Here is a 14744-nt window from a genome sequence, read left to right as displayed (position 1 = left end):
ATACTTTATCTGCACATGAAGACGAAGAGTTAGGATCGATAGAGCCTTTAGAAACAAAATTTGTTTGAATAGACCTTTGTTTCTCAATTTGTGACTCTATAAATGATGACTTATTGTTTTTAGGACCATAAGTCATGTTGCTTTCATTTATCATCTCCTCCTCAGTCATTGGTAAATAAGTATAATTATCATTGTAGGGAGGAGGAGTCTGATTATAACCCAAACCACGCCCTTTCTTTTCCTTGTACGCGAGCTGTTGATCACACAAGTTTTTGACTAATTTACTGGAAGAATCAAATTTCTTAATATTAAGCTCATTTATTTGATATCTATCTCTGATATCTTCCAGTTCCTTAGTCACAGCGCACAGTTTCTCCTGAACATATAAGAGTTGAGATGATTTCACACTTACATCATCCTTGAGTTTGGCGATGTCTTCTCGCTGAGCTTCAATCTTTTCTTTATAAAGTTTTTCGTTTTTTGATAAAGTAAAGTTTTTATTTTTGATATCTTGATAATCTTGAATTAGCTCAGCGTTGTGCATTCTATGAACTTCAACTCTTTCTCTACACTCAGGAGTACAGAAAGCAGAAAGTACCTCTTCTTTGGTGAGACCTTTAACTGGAGCTGAAAGAATCTGGGTCATGAGAGCTAAGTTTTCAGCTGATGCCTCCTCCTTTGGTATGGAAACTTGATCATTTGAGGTCATGAAAGCAATGTTATTTAAAGCAGCTTGATTTTCTGGAGCTAAAATGTTCAGTCGCTCAATTTCTGAATTCCAATCAAAGTTGATGTTGGGCTGAACCACCAGGGCTTGAGCTAATCCCTATGGTTGAGGACTTCCAGTAGCAGCGTCATTCGTTATACTAGATGTGGTCACAAGATCTCTTTCTAGATTAGGTGTTACGGGCTGGGCAGGAGTCTGTTCTCTATTAATCGCAGGCTTTGTGCAGTTTCGAGCATAGTGTCCTTCCTCATGACAGTTGTAACAACGTAATTTAAAGGGCACTGTAGACGCTCCTGTAAATGAAGCACCCCATCTGTTTTTACCAGTTCGTTTCATAAACCTTGTTGCCCTGAATGCAGCCATAGCCATCTGCCAAGTGATATCCATTTCTTCAACATCATCAGGATGAATCTGATGTAAGTCATCACCACACCATTTAGGGGGGTCAATTTTTCCTGCAACAAATGCATTCAAACAGTTTATAACAGAAGCTGCGATATCCAGATTTTCTTTAGACTGTTGTGTAAAGAAATCAATCATGTCATTTTTCACAGTGGAAGTAGGAGCCGCAGAGGATGCATTCACAGCAGAAGCAGAAGCAACAGTAGGAGGTGATGGAGCAGCTTGTGTAGGAGACCCAGAGTAATAGACATTTGCTGAAGTAGGAGCAGCCTTAGCAGATGCCGCATTGCTAAACATTTGAAATCCTCCTTGAGACAAGAGAGCTGCGTTGTTATTGTTTGACGAAGTAGGAGCAATAGTGAATCCTGCAGCTAGCATGCTGTTCTTATGATTGGTTTCTCTTTGTTTATCATCTAGTTCACATGCTTTGATATGAGAAATCATTTCTGACAAACTGCACCTAGCAAGATCTTTTGTTTTCTTGATCATTGCAACATGATGATCCCAGCTTTTTGGTAACGCATTCAAAAGTTGTCTATTTGTCGAAGCATTTGATGTATGAATTTCTTCCATCTGCATTTGAGTGACCAGTTTGACAAACCTCTGAAGTCGGTTATCAACGGTTTCTCCATAGATATGATTGAAATTGTTGAAACTTTGTCTGAGCAAATTTCTTCGGCTCTCCTTCATGTCCTCATTTCCTTCGTAAACATCGATCAAAGATTCCCACAGTTCCTTGGCAGATTTGCAGGTACCAAAGCCAATAGCAATATCTGGGCCCAATCCCTTGGTCAAATAGGACAATGCTCTTTCATCTTCTTCAATTATACTGAAATCCTCTTCAGTATATTCACTTTTGGCTTTCTTTACTTTTAAACCCGGTTCAGTAGGACTATCTGTCATTATCTCCCTTGGACCTCTCATAATACTTCTCCAAATTTTAGAATCCTTGACCTTCACATGTTGTTCAAAACGCCATTTCCACTCCGGAAAATCATTAGCATCGGTCAACCTTGGAATACGTGTAGTGGTTCCAACCTTTGAATCCAGTTCTTGTTGTTTGTTAAGAGCAGCCAAATCAACATTATTTGTAGACATAATTAATTAATCAATTAATTATTTTAAGTCCAAAAATTTTGTTAACTGTTCAAAGTCCAAGTCCAAATCACGTTGCAAAGTGACGTTGCGAGTCGAGACCACGGTTACGAGTCGAGACTAAAGGCAGACAACTCGAGACCTTAGTTGATTGCGAGTCGAGACCAAAACCAGACAAGTCGAGACCTTAGTTGATTGCGAGTCGAGACCAAAACCAGACAAGTCGAGATCTTAGTTGATTGCGAGTCGAGACCAAAACCAGACAAGTGGAGACCACATATGGTTGCTAGTCGAGACCAAATGTTGACAAGTCGAGACAGCTGGTTACGAGTCGAGACCTGCAAAACAAATGTGAGATAAATCTGTTGACTCGTAATCCCTAATTTTCAGCACTTTTCAAAAAATTCAAAGATATCGTAATCTTTGAATTTTCTTTGATCACCAAAACTCCGAGAAATCAGCAAACAACTCTCTGAAATTACACAAACCAAAATCAGTAACTTCTTTCGATAATTTCTAAGAATAGTTTGAAGATTGAATGATCCGTAGATAGAACATGCAACCAAAACTGTTATCACTGCAAAACAAACACTATAAAAACTGGATCAGTAGCATAAGATGTCCTTGAATCAGAATGATATCAAAACCGAACCAAGAATTGGTTTCTTGGCTCTGATACCAATTGTAAAACCCGTTAGGATCCTTCAATGATATCAAACACTAGTTTGTGAAAGTGCGGAAAACAGTCACAAACCGATTCAAGAACTAAAAGATAAATGAAACAATAATGATCAAACACAAACCAGAATATCTTGCATTCAAAGTTGAACAATGACTAATACAAGACTCCTTGATAGTTTCGGCTGGCCTTCTAGTCGCAACAAACTGATCAACCTCAACCAAATGGTTGAGGTTTGTTTAAATACTAAACATATGGACTATTAATCTAAGCCCACTCGAAACCGGCCATACTAGCCCAACCCTTACAAATCGACCCAAAATATAAACTAAACATTTACAAAATCAATCCTTTAACTAAGCAATCCTTCATGTATAAACCTTCAGGTTCCAACATTCTTCTTTGTCTTGTCATCTTGGTAAGCTTTGAAACCTGCAACAGTTGGATAAATTCGATCAATGAGATAATCAGAACTAGAATAGCTTTGTAATAAACGTCTAATTCTCTCATTCTCAATTTTCTCTGTTTCCAACTCTTGCTTCCACTTGGCACTTTCTTCGATGTAGAAATTGATAGCTTTCTGCTTCGACATCATCACAGCATTCATCATTGTCAAAGCGTTCTCTCTTTCTGAGTTTGTCTTTTGAAGACCAGTCACTGTTCTGTTCAAGACATCATAAGATTCTTTCACATAATTGAGATTGAACAGTAATTGCTCTTTGTTCTTTTCATACTCAGCCAGCTTTTCGTCTTTGGCTGCACATTCTTTGCATGGTTCAAGACACTTTAAACATGGCTTGACGACTTCAATAATCTTTTCAACTTCTATTATCTTCTCAACTTCGACAACTTTCTCAGCTTCAGTCACCTTTTCTTCTTTTTTCACTTGCTCAGTCTCAACCATCTTCTCAGCAACATTTTCAGCATTCTCATTCTGAACAACATCTTCAGATTTCATTTGTAGTTGTTCTTTTGCAGCTCGTTTCTCTATCAGCTTCTCCACGCGATCTGCAAAATAGAAATGAAAACTTTCAGGAGACAGATGAGATTTTGCAATGTTAATGTGTTTCTCTTCTTCATCGTCACTACTATCATCAGTTGGTGACTGATCAAATTCTACAGATTTTTCAGAACTATCATCCGATGAACCAGTATCAGATGGAGTTTTATCAAAAACAATTTCTTTTTCTGAACTATCATCACTTTGTACACTCTTATCTGAACTCTGTGAGCTTTCATCAGCACTTTCTGAGCTTTCATCAGATGCAACAGACTCTTTCTCCACATTCTTCACAGTCTCACCAATAGACTTCATCCATGTGGCAAACATATCTGGTTCTCTAACAATCTTAGCAATGAATGCTTTGAATTCTCCTTTTTCATCAACAAACATATCCCAGCTGAAGCCTTCAGGTAATTTTTGTAGGATCGGATTCTGACCCGAACGAGTCAATCAGAGGAGTTTGATCAGATACAGGTGCGGAAAACAAGTACCTGACGTAGAAACAGCTAGATATCTTCTTAAATCTCTTTTCTGATTAATTTGACAACGTTTACATTCAGTTCTCACACCGGCAGCACCTCGGTATGGAATCCGGAAAGTTACAAATGAGGTCCTCTTTTGTGGTATATATAGGTGAGGAGGTCCCCTTATACGGCATGTCCATATAAGCGAACCTGATAGGTTCCCTTATACGGCATGTCCGTATAAGCGGACCTGACGAATAAGCTAACCTATTATGTCCGAATAAGTGGACCTGACACATAAGAGAACCTACTATGTCCGTATAAGCGGACCTATACTCTAAAACACGTAAACTCTCCAGTTTTCTCGTAAAACGCGCCCTAATCTATACATTACAATGAAAGACTCGATCTAAGACGAAATCAACAGATGTAGTGCACCAACAATTTTTCATCATCCTGATTAACTAAATAGACTTTGCTTTCTGGTGATATGTAGTCGTTCCAGTTAAAATCCACCAAACATGCTCTCTTAGAATCCTCGATTCTTCTACCATGAGCCACCTGCGGTTCTTGCTGTTGTTGCTGACCCACTTGCTGATAAATAGCTTTCCGGTAGTAATCGTCTTTTCCGAACGGATTCTGAGCTCCACTAGCTTCCCTGTTCTTGCACTCCCTCTTGAAATGGCCTTTCTCCCTGCATCGAAAACAAGTAACTTTAGATTTATCAAAACCTAAAGTAGAAACATGTGCACCAAGAAAGTCATTTCTCCCAGTAATCAGCTTGAATTTTTCAACTCGTCTAAGAACACTGGCTAGACACCATTTGATATCCATTAATTCCATCTCTTCGGCGTCTATCTAATCGTAATCCTTCTTTGTGAGCATAGGATTCCCGATCCGACCTACAACTAGACCTTCATACGAGAGAAGCACAGAACCAAGTAAAGCCATGTGATCTTTCGCAACCTCTTCAGAAAAGCTTTGGCCGTCAGGAAGATTTAGAGCGATGTTGCATTGAATCACACAACCATTTCCCGTTTTTGAGCTTTGACTCTGAAAACTTTCTGATGAACTCTTGGGATTAACACTCGGATATGAAGAAAAACCACTGCTGCTTTTCGGACTCTGATCAGCTTTTTCTGTTGAATCCCCAGCACTAAACGCAGTTTGGATCTTCGGACTTCTTTCAGCTTCCGGAACACTACCTTTGTAGTACATCTTTACATCCTGTTGACCACTTGGACTGTTCATCCTTGCGATCTTTTGCTGTTCCAGATCCTGACTCTCAATCTTCTCAATAAACTGAGAAATAGTCAATCCATCATAAACACCTGTATTCTTCAATATCATCAAGTATGTACCCCACTCCTTTTGCGGTAGAGCATCGGCTAATTTGTCTACCCACTCTTCAGGCTCTTTTGTAATACTCAGCATCGACATGGTTCGCACCAAGTGGCAGTAACGTTCAATCAGTTTCTTCCTATCTTCTCCCGGTAAACTACTGAACAAATCAAACTCTTTCTTGAGCAACGCCTTCTTGCTCTTAATCATGTTCTCACTACCCTCAAACTTGATTCGAAGAGCATCCCAAATCGATTTCTATGTTTTGTCATGCTGAAGCAGAATGAAGATGTTTTCTTTGATTGCCTGTTGTAATAAACTAATCATCATCTTTTCGGCTTTGTACATATCCCGTTCTTGATCACTAAACTCAGATATTGTTTTCACAACTTGTAATTCAGTAGGTGGCAAAACATATTTCTTCAGAATACACTGCCATGACCTAAGATGGTTTGCCTGAACCCAGTTTTCGAATCTGTCTTTCCACCCGTAGTATTCTTCAATACTCATCAGTTTCGGGGGCTTTTGTAACGTTCCGGTCTTGTTTTCCAAGTTCATATTCTGAGCAATGGAAGCCGGAGTAGTAGGGGATGAAGCGAACGCGTTGTAGAACTCTTCACTCATGATTACGTATCACGTTTTTCAAAACAGTAGCTTTCTAGCGAAATTAATCCCAATGCAGTTTCGAGCGGAATTAGAAATTAGGTTATCTGGAGCGAAATCAGAACAATCTCTTTGGAGCGGAATCAGATGCTTGGTTGACTGGAGCGAAATCAGACACAAGTTTCTGGAGCGAAATTACTTGTTTGGCAACCTGGAGCGGAATCAACAGCAAGTTTGGAGCGGAATCAAAGTCTGGAGCGAAATCACCAATACTTTTGGAGCGAAACCTCTGATTAGCTACTCAGGAGCGGAATCAACCAGAATTTTGAATTTTGGAACGGAATCTCAAACTTTGTATCCCTGGAGCGAAATCAGCTAGTATCTCGAGCGAAATCAGAAAAGTCCAGTTCGAGCGGAATCAGCTCGGAGTCCATTTTGGTCCATTTTTAGTCTGAATTTAGGTGTGAAACTTTCAAGGGTTTTTCTATGTCCAATTTTAAACAGTCTGTGAAAAATTTGTCCGATTTTAACCGTTAAAACTTCCTGAAATGATGAAAGAAGGTGTAGAAGCTAGAAATATCAATGAAATTCGGCTGTAAACTGCAGAACTCCTCCGACTGGCTCTGATACCAATTGTAGGATCGTGCGACTGACCCAAATGAGTCGTTCAGAGGAGTTTTACTCTGTTTCAGGTGCGGAAAACAAGAAACAAAGGTAGAAACAACTTGGAATTCACTTAAATCACTGATTTGATTAATCTGACAACAATTACATTCAAACCTCACACCGGCAGCACTTCGGCATGGAATACAAGGCTCTGTTACCTGATTTCGCTCATAATGTCCTATATATAGAACTCTGATTCCGCCCGAAACCTACATGAGACATTTGGAGCGAAATTAAACACTTGTGATTCCGCCCGAAATCATCCAAACGTCATTTGGAGCGGAATTAGACTTAGGAGCGAAATCAGACTTTATAACACCCTAAACATGCTACTTTCTCGTAAAACGTGCCCTGATTTATACAATCTAATCATAGACTCGATACAAGACGAAGTCGACAGATGCATGCACCAACAGGTAGCTCGAACGGGTTATATGCCGCTGAACCGGCATAAGCAGGGATTGGGTTATCAAAACCCAATGGTGGCACCACAGGTGCAGAGTTCGCCTCTGTGATAGGGTTTGATGGTCCCCCCATCTGCGGGTCTTATTCTTCCTGGAGTGGCGGATAATGACTGCCACTCGAGGGCTGAGGAGTGCTAATGCGGACTCCTCCTCGCACAGACATCCGCGCGTTTGACCTTCTCTGCCTCGGTGGTTCCGGAAGCGGTTGCTCCACTGGTGGTGGTGGTGGCGGAGTGACTGCCACAAATCTAGAATCCTCGGAAGGATCCTGCTGCTGCTGTTGCTGCTGCTGGTAAGGAGACGAGTGGTGAGAGGGAGTGAAATACCAGTCAATCTGCCTGAACCTCGCCTTGTAGCTGTCAGGACTACGGTAAGGTGATCCATGAAAAGATGACCCATCGGAGATTTCGATGGGGTGGTTTGGGGTCCCAGTTGCAGGCTCCATGGGATCCGTATCTTCATCCATGTCATTTTCACCCGAGAAGTGATCCTCGGGTCCTAGTGGGTTAAAACCCACGGGTTCTTGAATAAAATTTTCCGGGTTGAACCGGCTCTGGAAAGAAGGGGTAGGGTCACCAAAAGAATGGTGCGAGTTTGACCACTGCAACGGTATGAAGGAAGGCGGAGGGTTGTCGGGCTCGTTTTCGGATTGCGGCCTGAAGGAATGCAAATAGGACGGTGAGGAACTTAAGGAGACTGATCGCCTCCCAGGTTCAACGTAAACCCTCCACGGCTCCTGGGGGCTAGTGCTCATTGTGATAGATGGGGTACGCCGGTGCGAAGGCCCGGCTTCATGGTCATGGCCCGTAACTGGGCCCTTGCCTCTTCCTCTCAAAAACCTTGGCGACATTCTTAACCTGCAAACATAAGCAAAGATACAACAACAAATATATAATAAAATAAAGACCAATTAAAACAAAACGATACAGAGTTTGTCCTATGTTCTTTGTCTAGACTCGGAACTCGAGGAATGTGCATTTATTTAACTGAGATTAAACACAAGAGGCTAGTGTTTAATTCACTCAGTGTTGGCTCTGATACCAACCTGTGACACCCCTATTTTCCACGTGTCACCGGTGGGCCCGGTGGGGGATTAGTGACGTAGTTGATATCGTCATAGTCAAACAATACAAAATATAAATGCACAGCGGAAGCAAAAGATAGATTTATTTCAACCAAATAAAATTGTAATATCAAGTATCACAAACAGTTGAAATAGATCCACAAGCGGATAAAAAACAAAGAGGAAACTTTTATTCAACAGACATCATGCATCCTAAGCTTGCGAGACTTTTATTGATGCTAAGGAGTGGCCAGCCTATTACGCGTAGTACCTGCACTTAGCCTTTTTGGAAAATACGTCAGTTTACACTGGTAAATACAATTTAACTGACTCATTTTGAAAAGGTTTAAAATAGATTTGAATGCCCGTGGCACAAAACTTTTTATAACTTGGGATAATTCTTTGCTTATAATCTTGTAAAAGAATTACATGTTTGTTATGCGTTCAGTTGTCCGGGTCGTGCCGGGTTAAAGATTAATAGACACACCACTTAGTATAATTCTGCCGCGAGACTTCTCTCGTACCGACGATTATACTTTATTGATTTGAATGCACTATGGGTGTACGCCTACACCCGTGTGCTAAGGTCGTGGCCATTCTTTGAATGATGCCAAGGATATCCGGGACATGGTCATTAAACCCCCAAAGGCGTTAAACAAACAAAACAACGTTTTCAAACGGGTCATTTCGACCACACTTAACCACTGACCGGTTAAGGTCAATTACCCGACCAAACGGTATTCTATATACCGTACCCCAAGCCCGTATAGGGAAAATAAGTTAAAAGTATTTACCTGAGCTAAATATAAATTTAATCTCAGCCGTATCAAATCAGCAAGTACAGATAGCATTTACTGGGCTCCTATATCTGGAATGAAGGTTTTTAATAACCTATTAGAATCCTAACGGGTCTTTTAATTCAGCCTAAGCTTAGACCGGTTAGTTTTAAATGAAGATTACGGTTTAAACGCACGATAAGGCGAAGACCGTTTTAGAATGTGGCTTTGACCCGACAAGCTTTCATACTTGTTTAATATGGGTAACTTAATCACATTCTGGATTTTGAGACAGAAATGATATGGTTTGACCCGTTTCCGCTAGAATGGGTAAACTAGTTACATAAGCCGATCCGAACGCGTAAAGTGCGTAACGAGTAACCATAAGAGTCATATACAAGTTTCCTAAGTTAATATGCCTTAAACATGTTGTGATATCAGTAAGATACCTTCCATTATGCCCCAAATGGTTTTAAACCCAAACTATGCCTCATAAGGGTATTTTGGCCATTTTAAAGGGTGTAAAAGAGTTTAAATAATAACCTGGGTTACAGGTCTGATTAAATCAGTAAATATACTTAATTTAATAAGTTATAACAGTAGGGTATCATATATATGTGAAATTTATTACTTATAACCATACTATGCTCCGTAGGAGCATTTTGGTAATTTCACATAGGCCTAAAAAGTCAAAACTGGAATTCTGAGTTTAAAATATTTGCCTACAGTTAGAATATAAATATTTACTGAATACATCAGTAGGTTTCAACCCCATATGTTTAAAAAAGTTTTATTACATACTATGCGTTAAAAACGCTTAAAAAGGCGATTTGGAGCCATTTCCGGGTTTGGTATAGAAAGATGATATTTTTTAAATTCTAGAAGGCTCAAAATACTTTATTTAACATATTAGATCAGTAGAAAAAGGTTTGGGGTCAACAGGATTTATAAAACTCATTTTATAGCCTAAAAGGGCAAAACCGGCATTAACCGAATTAAGCTTAGAACACTAAGTTATGCTCAGCCTAAAATTGAATAAAAATCTTTAAAAATCCCAAAATATTATTTTATATCAGTAGGTACAAAGTTTTGTATAAAAATTTGGGTTAGATAGGCTATATGCAATTTATGCCATTTAATTACTAAAGAAGTTTCTAATTACACTAAAGAGCATAACTCTTAATCTATACCTCCAACTGATCTCAAATTTTAGGTGGAAGCTTATAAATCAGTAGCTAAGGTGTCTACTCTTTTATATTTTCAAAAATCATAATTTAAGGTCATTTGGGCATAATGGTCAACATATAAGCATTTAACGGAAACATGCATGTGAAAAGGATATCTAATGAACCAAGTTGTATAATCACAGAGGGTTATACTAACATGTAAATAGGTCTAAAAGAAGCTCTAAGTCAATCCTAAACTTGGCTTAAACGGGTTTGAACTGAAAGTCAAAGCAGAAGTCAAACTATGCGACTTTCGGTTCCAAACCGAGCCTAAACTGAAAATTGTTGAGTTGAACATGTTGGGACATGTTCTTACATTAATTACCAAGCTATATTAACGATCAAACAGGTTGCATGTATACTACATTGCTAATTATGCATTAATTTGAAAATAAACATTCTGTTGACTTTTTAAGGTAAGCTTTGACTCGACAATTAACATAGTTAGAGTGGGAATCTGAAAATACCCTTTTAAGGGTTTATTACCCACATAATTACCTACTTATAGGTATTTTTAATTCGTGATTTGACTGGACAAATTTTAATTAATCACGAAGTCAAACCTTAATTACGACGGTTTGACTTTTAGCTAATTAACTAAGCTAAAACGAATTTAGAAAGGTTAAGAGTACTTACAAGAGTCCTAACTATGATTAGGGATCACTAGATAGTTGGCTTGATGTCCAGAGAGCTCCAGAGATGAAGTTGTGAACTTTTGCAAATGAATGCACAAGATGGTTACAACTAGAGCTCCTTATATAATGATTTTAATCTCACAAGATGATGCCACAATAGTCTACAATTGTTACCAGATGTTTACAGGTGCCCATATGCATGAAAAACCATTGGAGAGAGCTCTGGTATAAGAAAACAACCCTTTAAAGTCGGTTACAGGCCTGAACTGGCAGATGCAAGTTATTTCTGTCGCTGTGTCTCTCACGCGGGCCGCGTAAGTCCATAAGGGACTCTTACGCGGGCCGTCTGGCCTGTCAGAACCAACCAAACAAGTTTTAAGAATTGCATTTTAGCCCCTGGTCCTTTGTAACATGGTTTTAAGTCCTATTTTTGCTATTTCAGCCCTCTAACCTTATTTTTAAGGGATTTAGGACCTTTACTAACTTTGTTAAGTCCCTTGTTAACTTTGTGATCACCCGAAAGACCTTGAATTTCAACGTTGACGCTTTTAACCCCCTCGAACACGAATTTGATCATAACTTTCTCATACGTTACCTAAACTTTATGAAATTTTTACCACATATTCTAGTGAGTATAATTTACCGTTACAAAAGCTTCGGGTCTGCTAAAAGGTCACTCAGAGGTATACTTTACACATGTTGACATATTTAACCCTTGTGGTTCGTAATTCCTCACTTTCTTTCATATTTAGATTCGCATGATCCATGATTTATTCGTTTGAAGGCATACACATCTGAGTTTTCGAAAAAAAAAAATTCAAAAATGTAGCAATAATATACTCGTTTTAAAGATAAAAAAACGCTCATTTTTTTGTGCAATTTTTATAAAAAAATAATATCGTATGAAAGAGTTATTAACGTTTAAAAAACGAGGGAAATTGAAGGAGAGAAACCATTGCTTTGGATTGACTAGAATACCACTACACAAAGTCACGCGCCTCCTTTTTTTTATCAATAATACCCATTTAATCCAAGCTCTTGATTAATCAATTTATGTTCAAAATTATTTCCTAGACTTCTTAGCCAAAAAAACTTTCTATTATATCGTGAACCTAATATACTAATAAATACTGTAATATGCTAGTTTTGATTTCGATAAGCCAAATCTACTGTAAAACGTGCTAACTTTTAACGTGTCAAACCAAATTGCAAGATTCGAATTGGGCGTATTTATTGAAAACAGTATTGAGATGAATAAATCTGAGTATTAGCTTGTTAACTATTTGCATTAAAACTGCATTATAGGCCTAGAGATATCTACAGACGCTTACAACAACGTATGTATCCCTCTGTTTGAAGCATCCATGAAATGCCACTGGAATGCTGCTAAAGCCATTTTTGATCAGAACCCGGACTGGTTAAGGTACAGCATCACCGAAAACGGAGAAACCGCACTTCACATTGCATCGTCCAAAAATAGAAGCAAACATGCGGAGAACTTTGTGAAAAACTTGGTGACTCTTATTACCCCGGAAGATTTGGAGTTTCAAAATGAAAATTTCAGCACCGCCCTCTATACAGCAGCTGTAGCTGGAAACATCGAAACGGTTAAGATTATGGTGGAAAGGAACAAAAAATTGCTGACAATCATGGGTGGTAATGTTGATGCTAAATTACGAATGATGCCACTTCATGCGGCTGCCCTGGTTGGAAATCATGAAGTAGTCGAGTATCTTTATGAAAATTCCAATGACTTGAGTGGTGAAAATTGGGATAACAAGACTCGTAGTTGGCTTCTTGAGAAATGCGTGGAAGGCGATATGTTCGGTAAGCCATAAGCATTTTGGCTACTATTATTGTTTTGTTCATCATATGACGTTGAAGATGTTCTCATTAGGTTAAGGGGGTAGGACAACAGAATAACATCAACCATGAATATATGTCGTGAATGACTTGATTGTTGAGACGTTTAAATTAAAAAAGAAAATTGAACATGCCATTTTATTTGTTTCTAGTATTATTTATAATTCTTTTACATAAGGTCTTGAAATTATTATTTTTTTAAATAATTAAATAATAAACAGAAGTTAAGTCAGATCACTCGATGCAAAGAAAATAATTATGCTTTATGTTTTGCTTTCGTATGTGCTTTTGTTGAAACTCTTTCCACACAAAGTGATTGCCATTTTTTTTTTAGATGTCGCCCTAAATATAGTCATAAAAGATCCGGCACTTGGAAATGCTCAAGTACTTAAAATTTTAGCTGGAAAGCCTGATGCGTTTTTTGAAAGGAAATCAAATTGTATCAAAAGAAGAATGCATTCAGGTAAACATCTCTACTTCTTAATTTTTTTTTAATGATCATTGTTCCTCTTCAAGTAAGTAATGCATTTTCATTTTATTTTCTTTAAGATTATACAAAGTACACTAAGGGTGTAAGGGGACTAGGGGTGGTTCACTAGTGATAGAATTTATCACTCACAAGCACCAATCAAGTTTCGCCATGTCATCGACCATTTTTCCATCACTCACAACCATTTTTAGTGGGGGTGGTCATCACTCATCACCACACCCAACAATTTCCCCCCAACCAACAATTCCACTCACAAACCCAAACCATCACGACGTTAATTTTTCCACGCGTTACACTTTCAAACATGCCATCACGCGTTAATTTAGATGGTGGCGGTGGGAATGGAACAAGCTATCACGCGTTATACAAAGTATAACGTGACCGCCCCGTGGGCTCTAAGGGGCACTCCTTCAAGTGGGGAGTGACCTCTCTTACCCACAGTCAATCAGCACGTGCCACGTCAACTCCCCCCACACCATCAATTTGATGGCGACACTCCTCTCTTGGGGGACTTGCTTTTTTATTTTTTTATTAAGAAAATATTTTTATAAAAAGTAAAACATTACATAAAATAAAAAATTACATTTCATTTAATAAAATAAAAATTACATCGCAATACTACATAAAAATTTTAGAAATTGCACGGCCACCCGTACTTGTTAGCGATCTCGCGCTTTCGGGCGAGGATGAACAGCAACATTTCCGGCGGAGCACCGTCGTGCGGCTTGAGGAATGTTTTCATATCTCGTTCGTGCGCGTAGTTTCTCATCGTCTCGCGTCGTTCCGTTATGAGATCGCGAGCCTCCGACTCTCTTTTCTTCCTCAATTCAATCGCCTCCAATTCAATTGCGTGCTTCGCTTCTTTCATGGCGGTGTACTCTTTGAATTGTGCCGCCAACTCAGCCGAGCCCTCGGATGATGTCGCTTGAGGCTTGTCTCGCCGTTGTGTTCTTTGTGGCGAGGGGTCATCGTTCATATCGGGTATGGAAGGGTCCACGTCAACGGACTTTCTTTTTTGTGCCGAACCTTCCCCTTCCTCACCCAACAATGGGACTTGGGCCCATTTGTCGTGTTTTCGAACGACCTCCCATGCCTCGACATGTTGAAAACCGCTCGGATATTTATTTTGAAAATCCTTTAAAGCGATTTTCATCACGTTGAGATCGTTACACCCGCTTTCTCGTGTGCGATCCTACATATTATAAAATAACAAGTGTTAAAAACATATGAACTTAGTAAACAAATTT

The 14744-nt window shown here is 39.0% G+C and overlaps 1 protein-coding gene across 1 annotated transcript in view; it reads left to right on the top strand.

Annotated features, from left to right (window-relative positions):
- Positions 1–14744, top strand: part of LOC110909066 — a 129913-nt gene that overhangs the window by 110585 nt on the left and 4584 nt on the right. Inside the window, exons 7-8 of the mRNA XM_035982663.1 lie at positions 12450–12971; positions 13342–13470. Coding sequence (XP_035838556.1) covers positions 12450–12971; positions 13342–13470 — 651 coding nt within the window. The remainder of the gene's footprint in view (positions 1–12449; positions 12972–13341; positions 13471–14744) is intronic.

This window comes from Helianthus annuus, chromosome 14 (genome assembly GCF_002127325.2).
Source record: "Helianthus annuus cultivar XRQ/B chromosome 14, HanXRQr2.0-SUNRISE, whole genome shotgun sequence".
Taxonomy (NCBI): Eukaryota; Viridiplantae; Streptophyta; class Magnoliopsida; order Asterales; family Asteraceae; genus Helianthus; species Helianthus annuus.
Note: the sequence above shows the minus strand (reverse complement) of the source record. Positions and strands in the feature narration are given on the sequence as shown.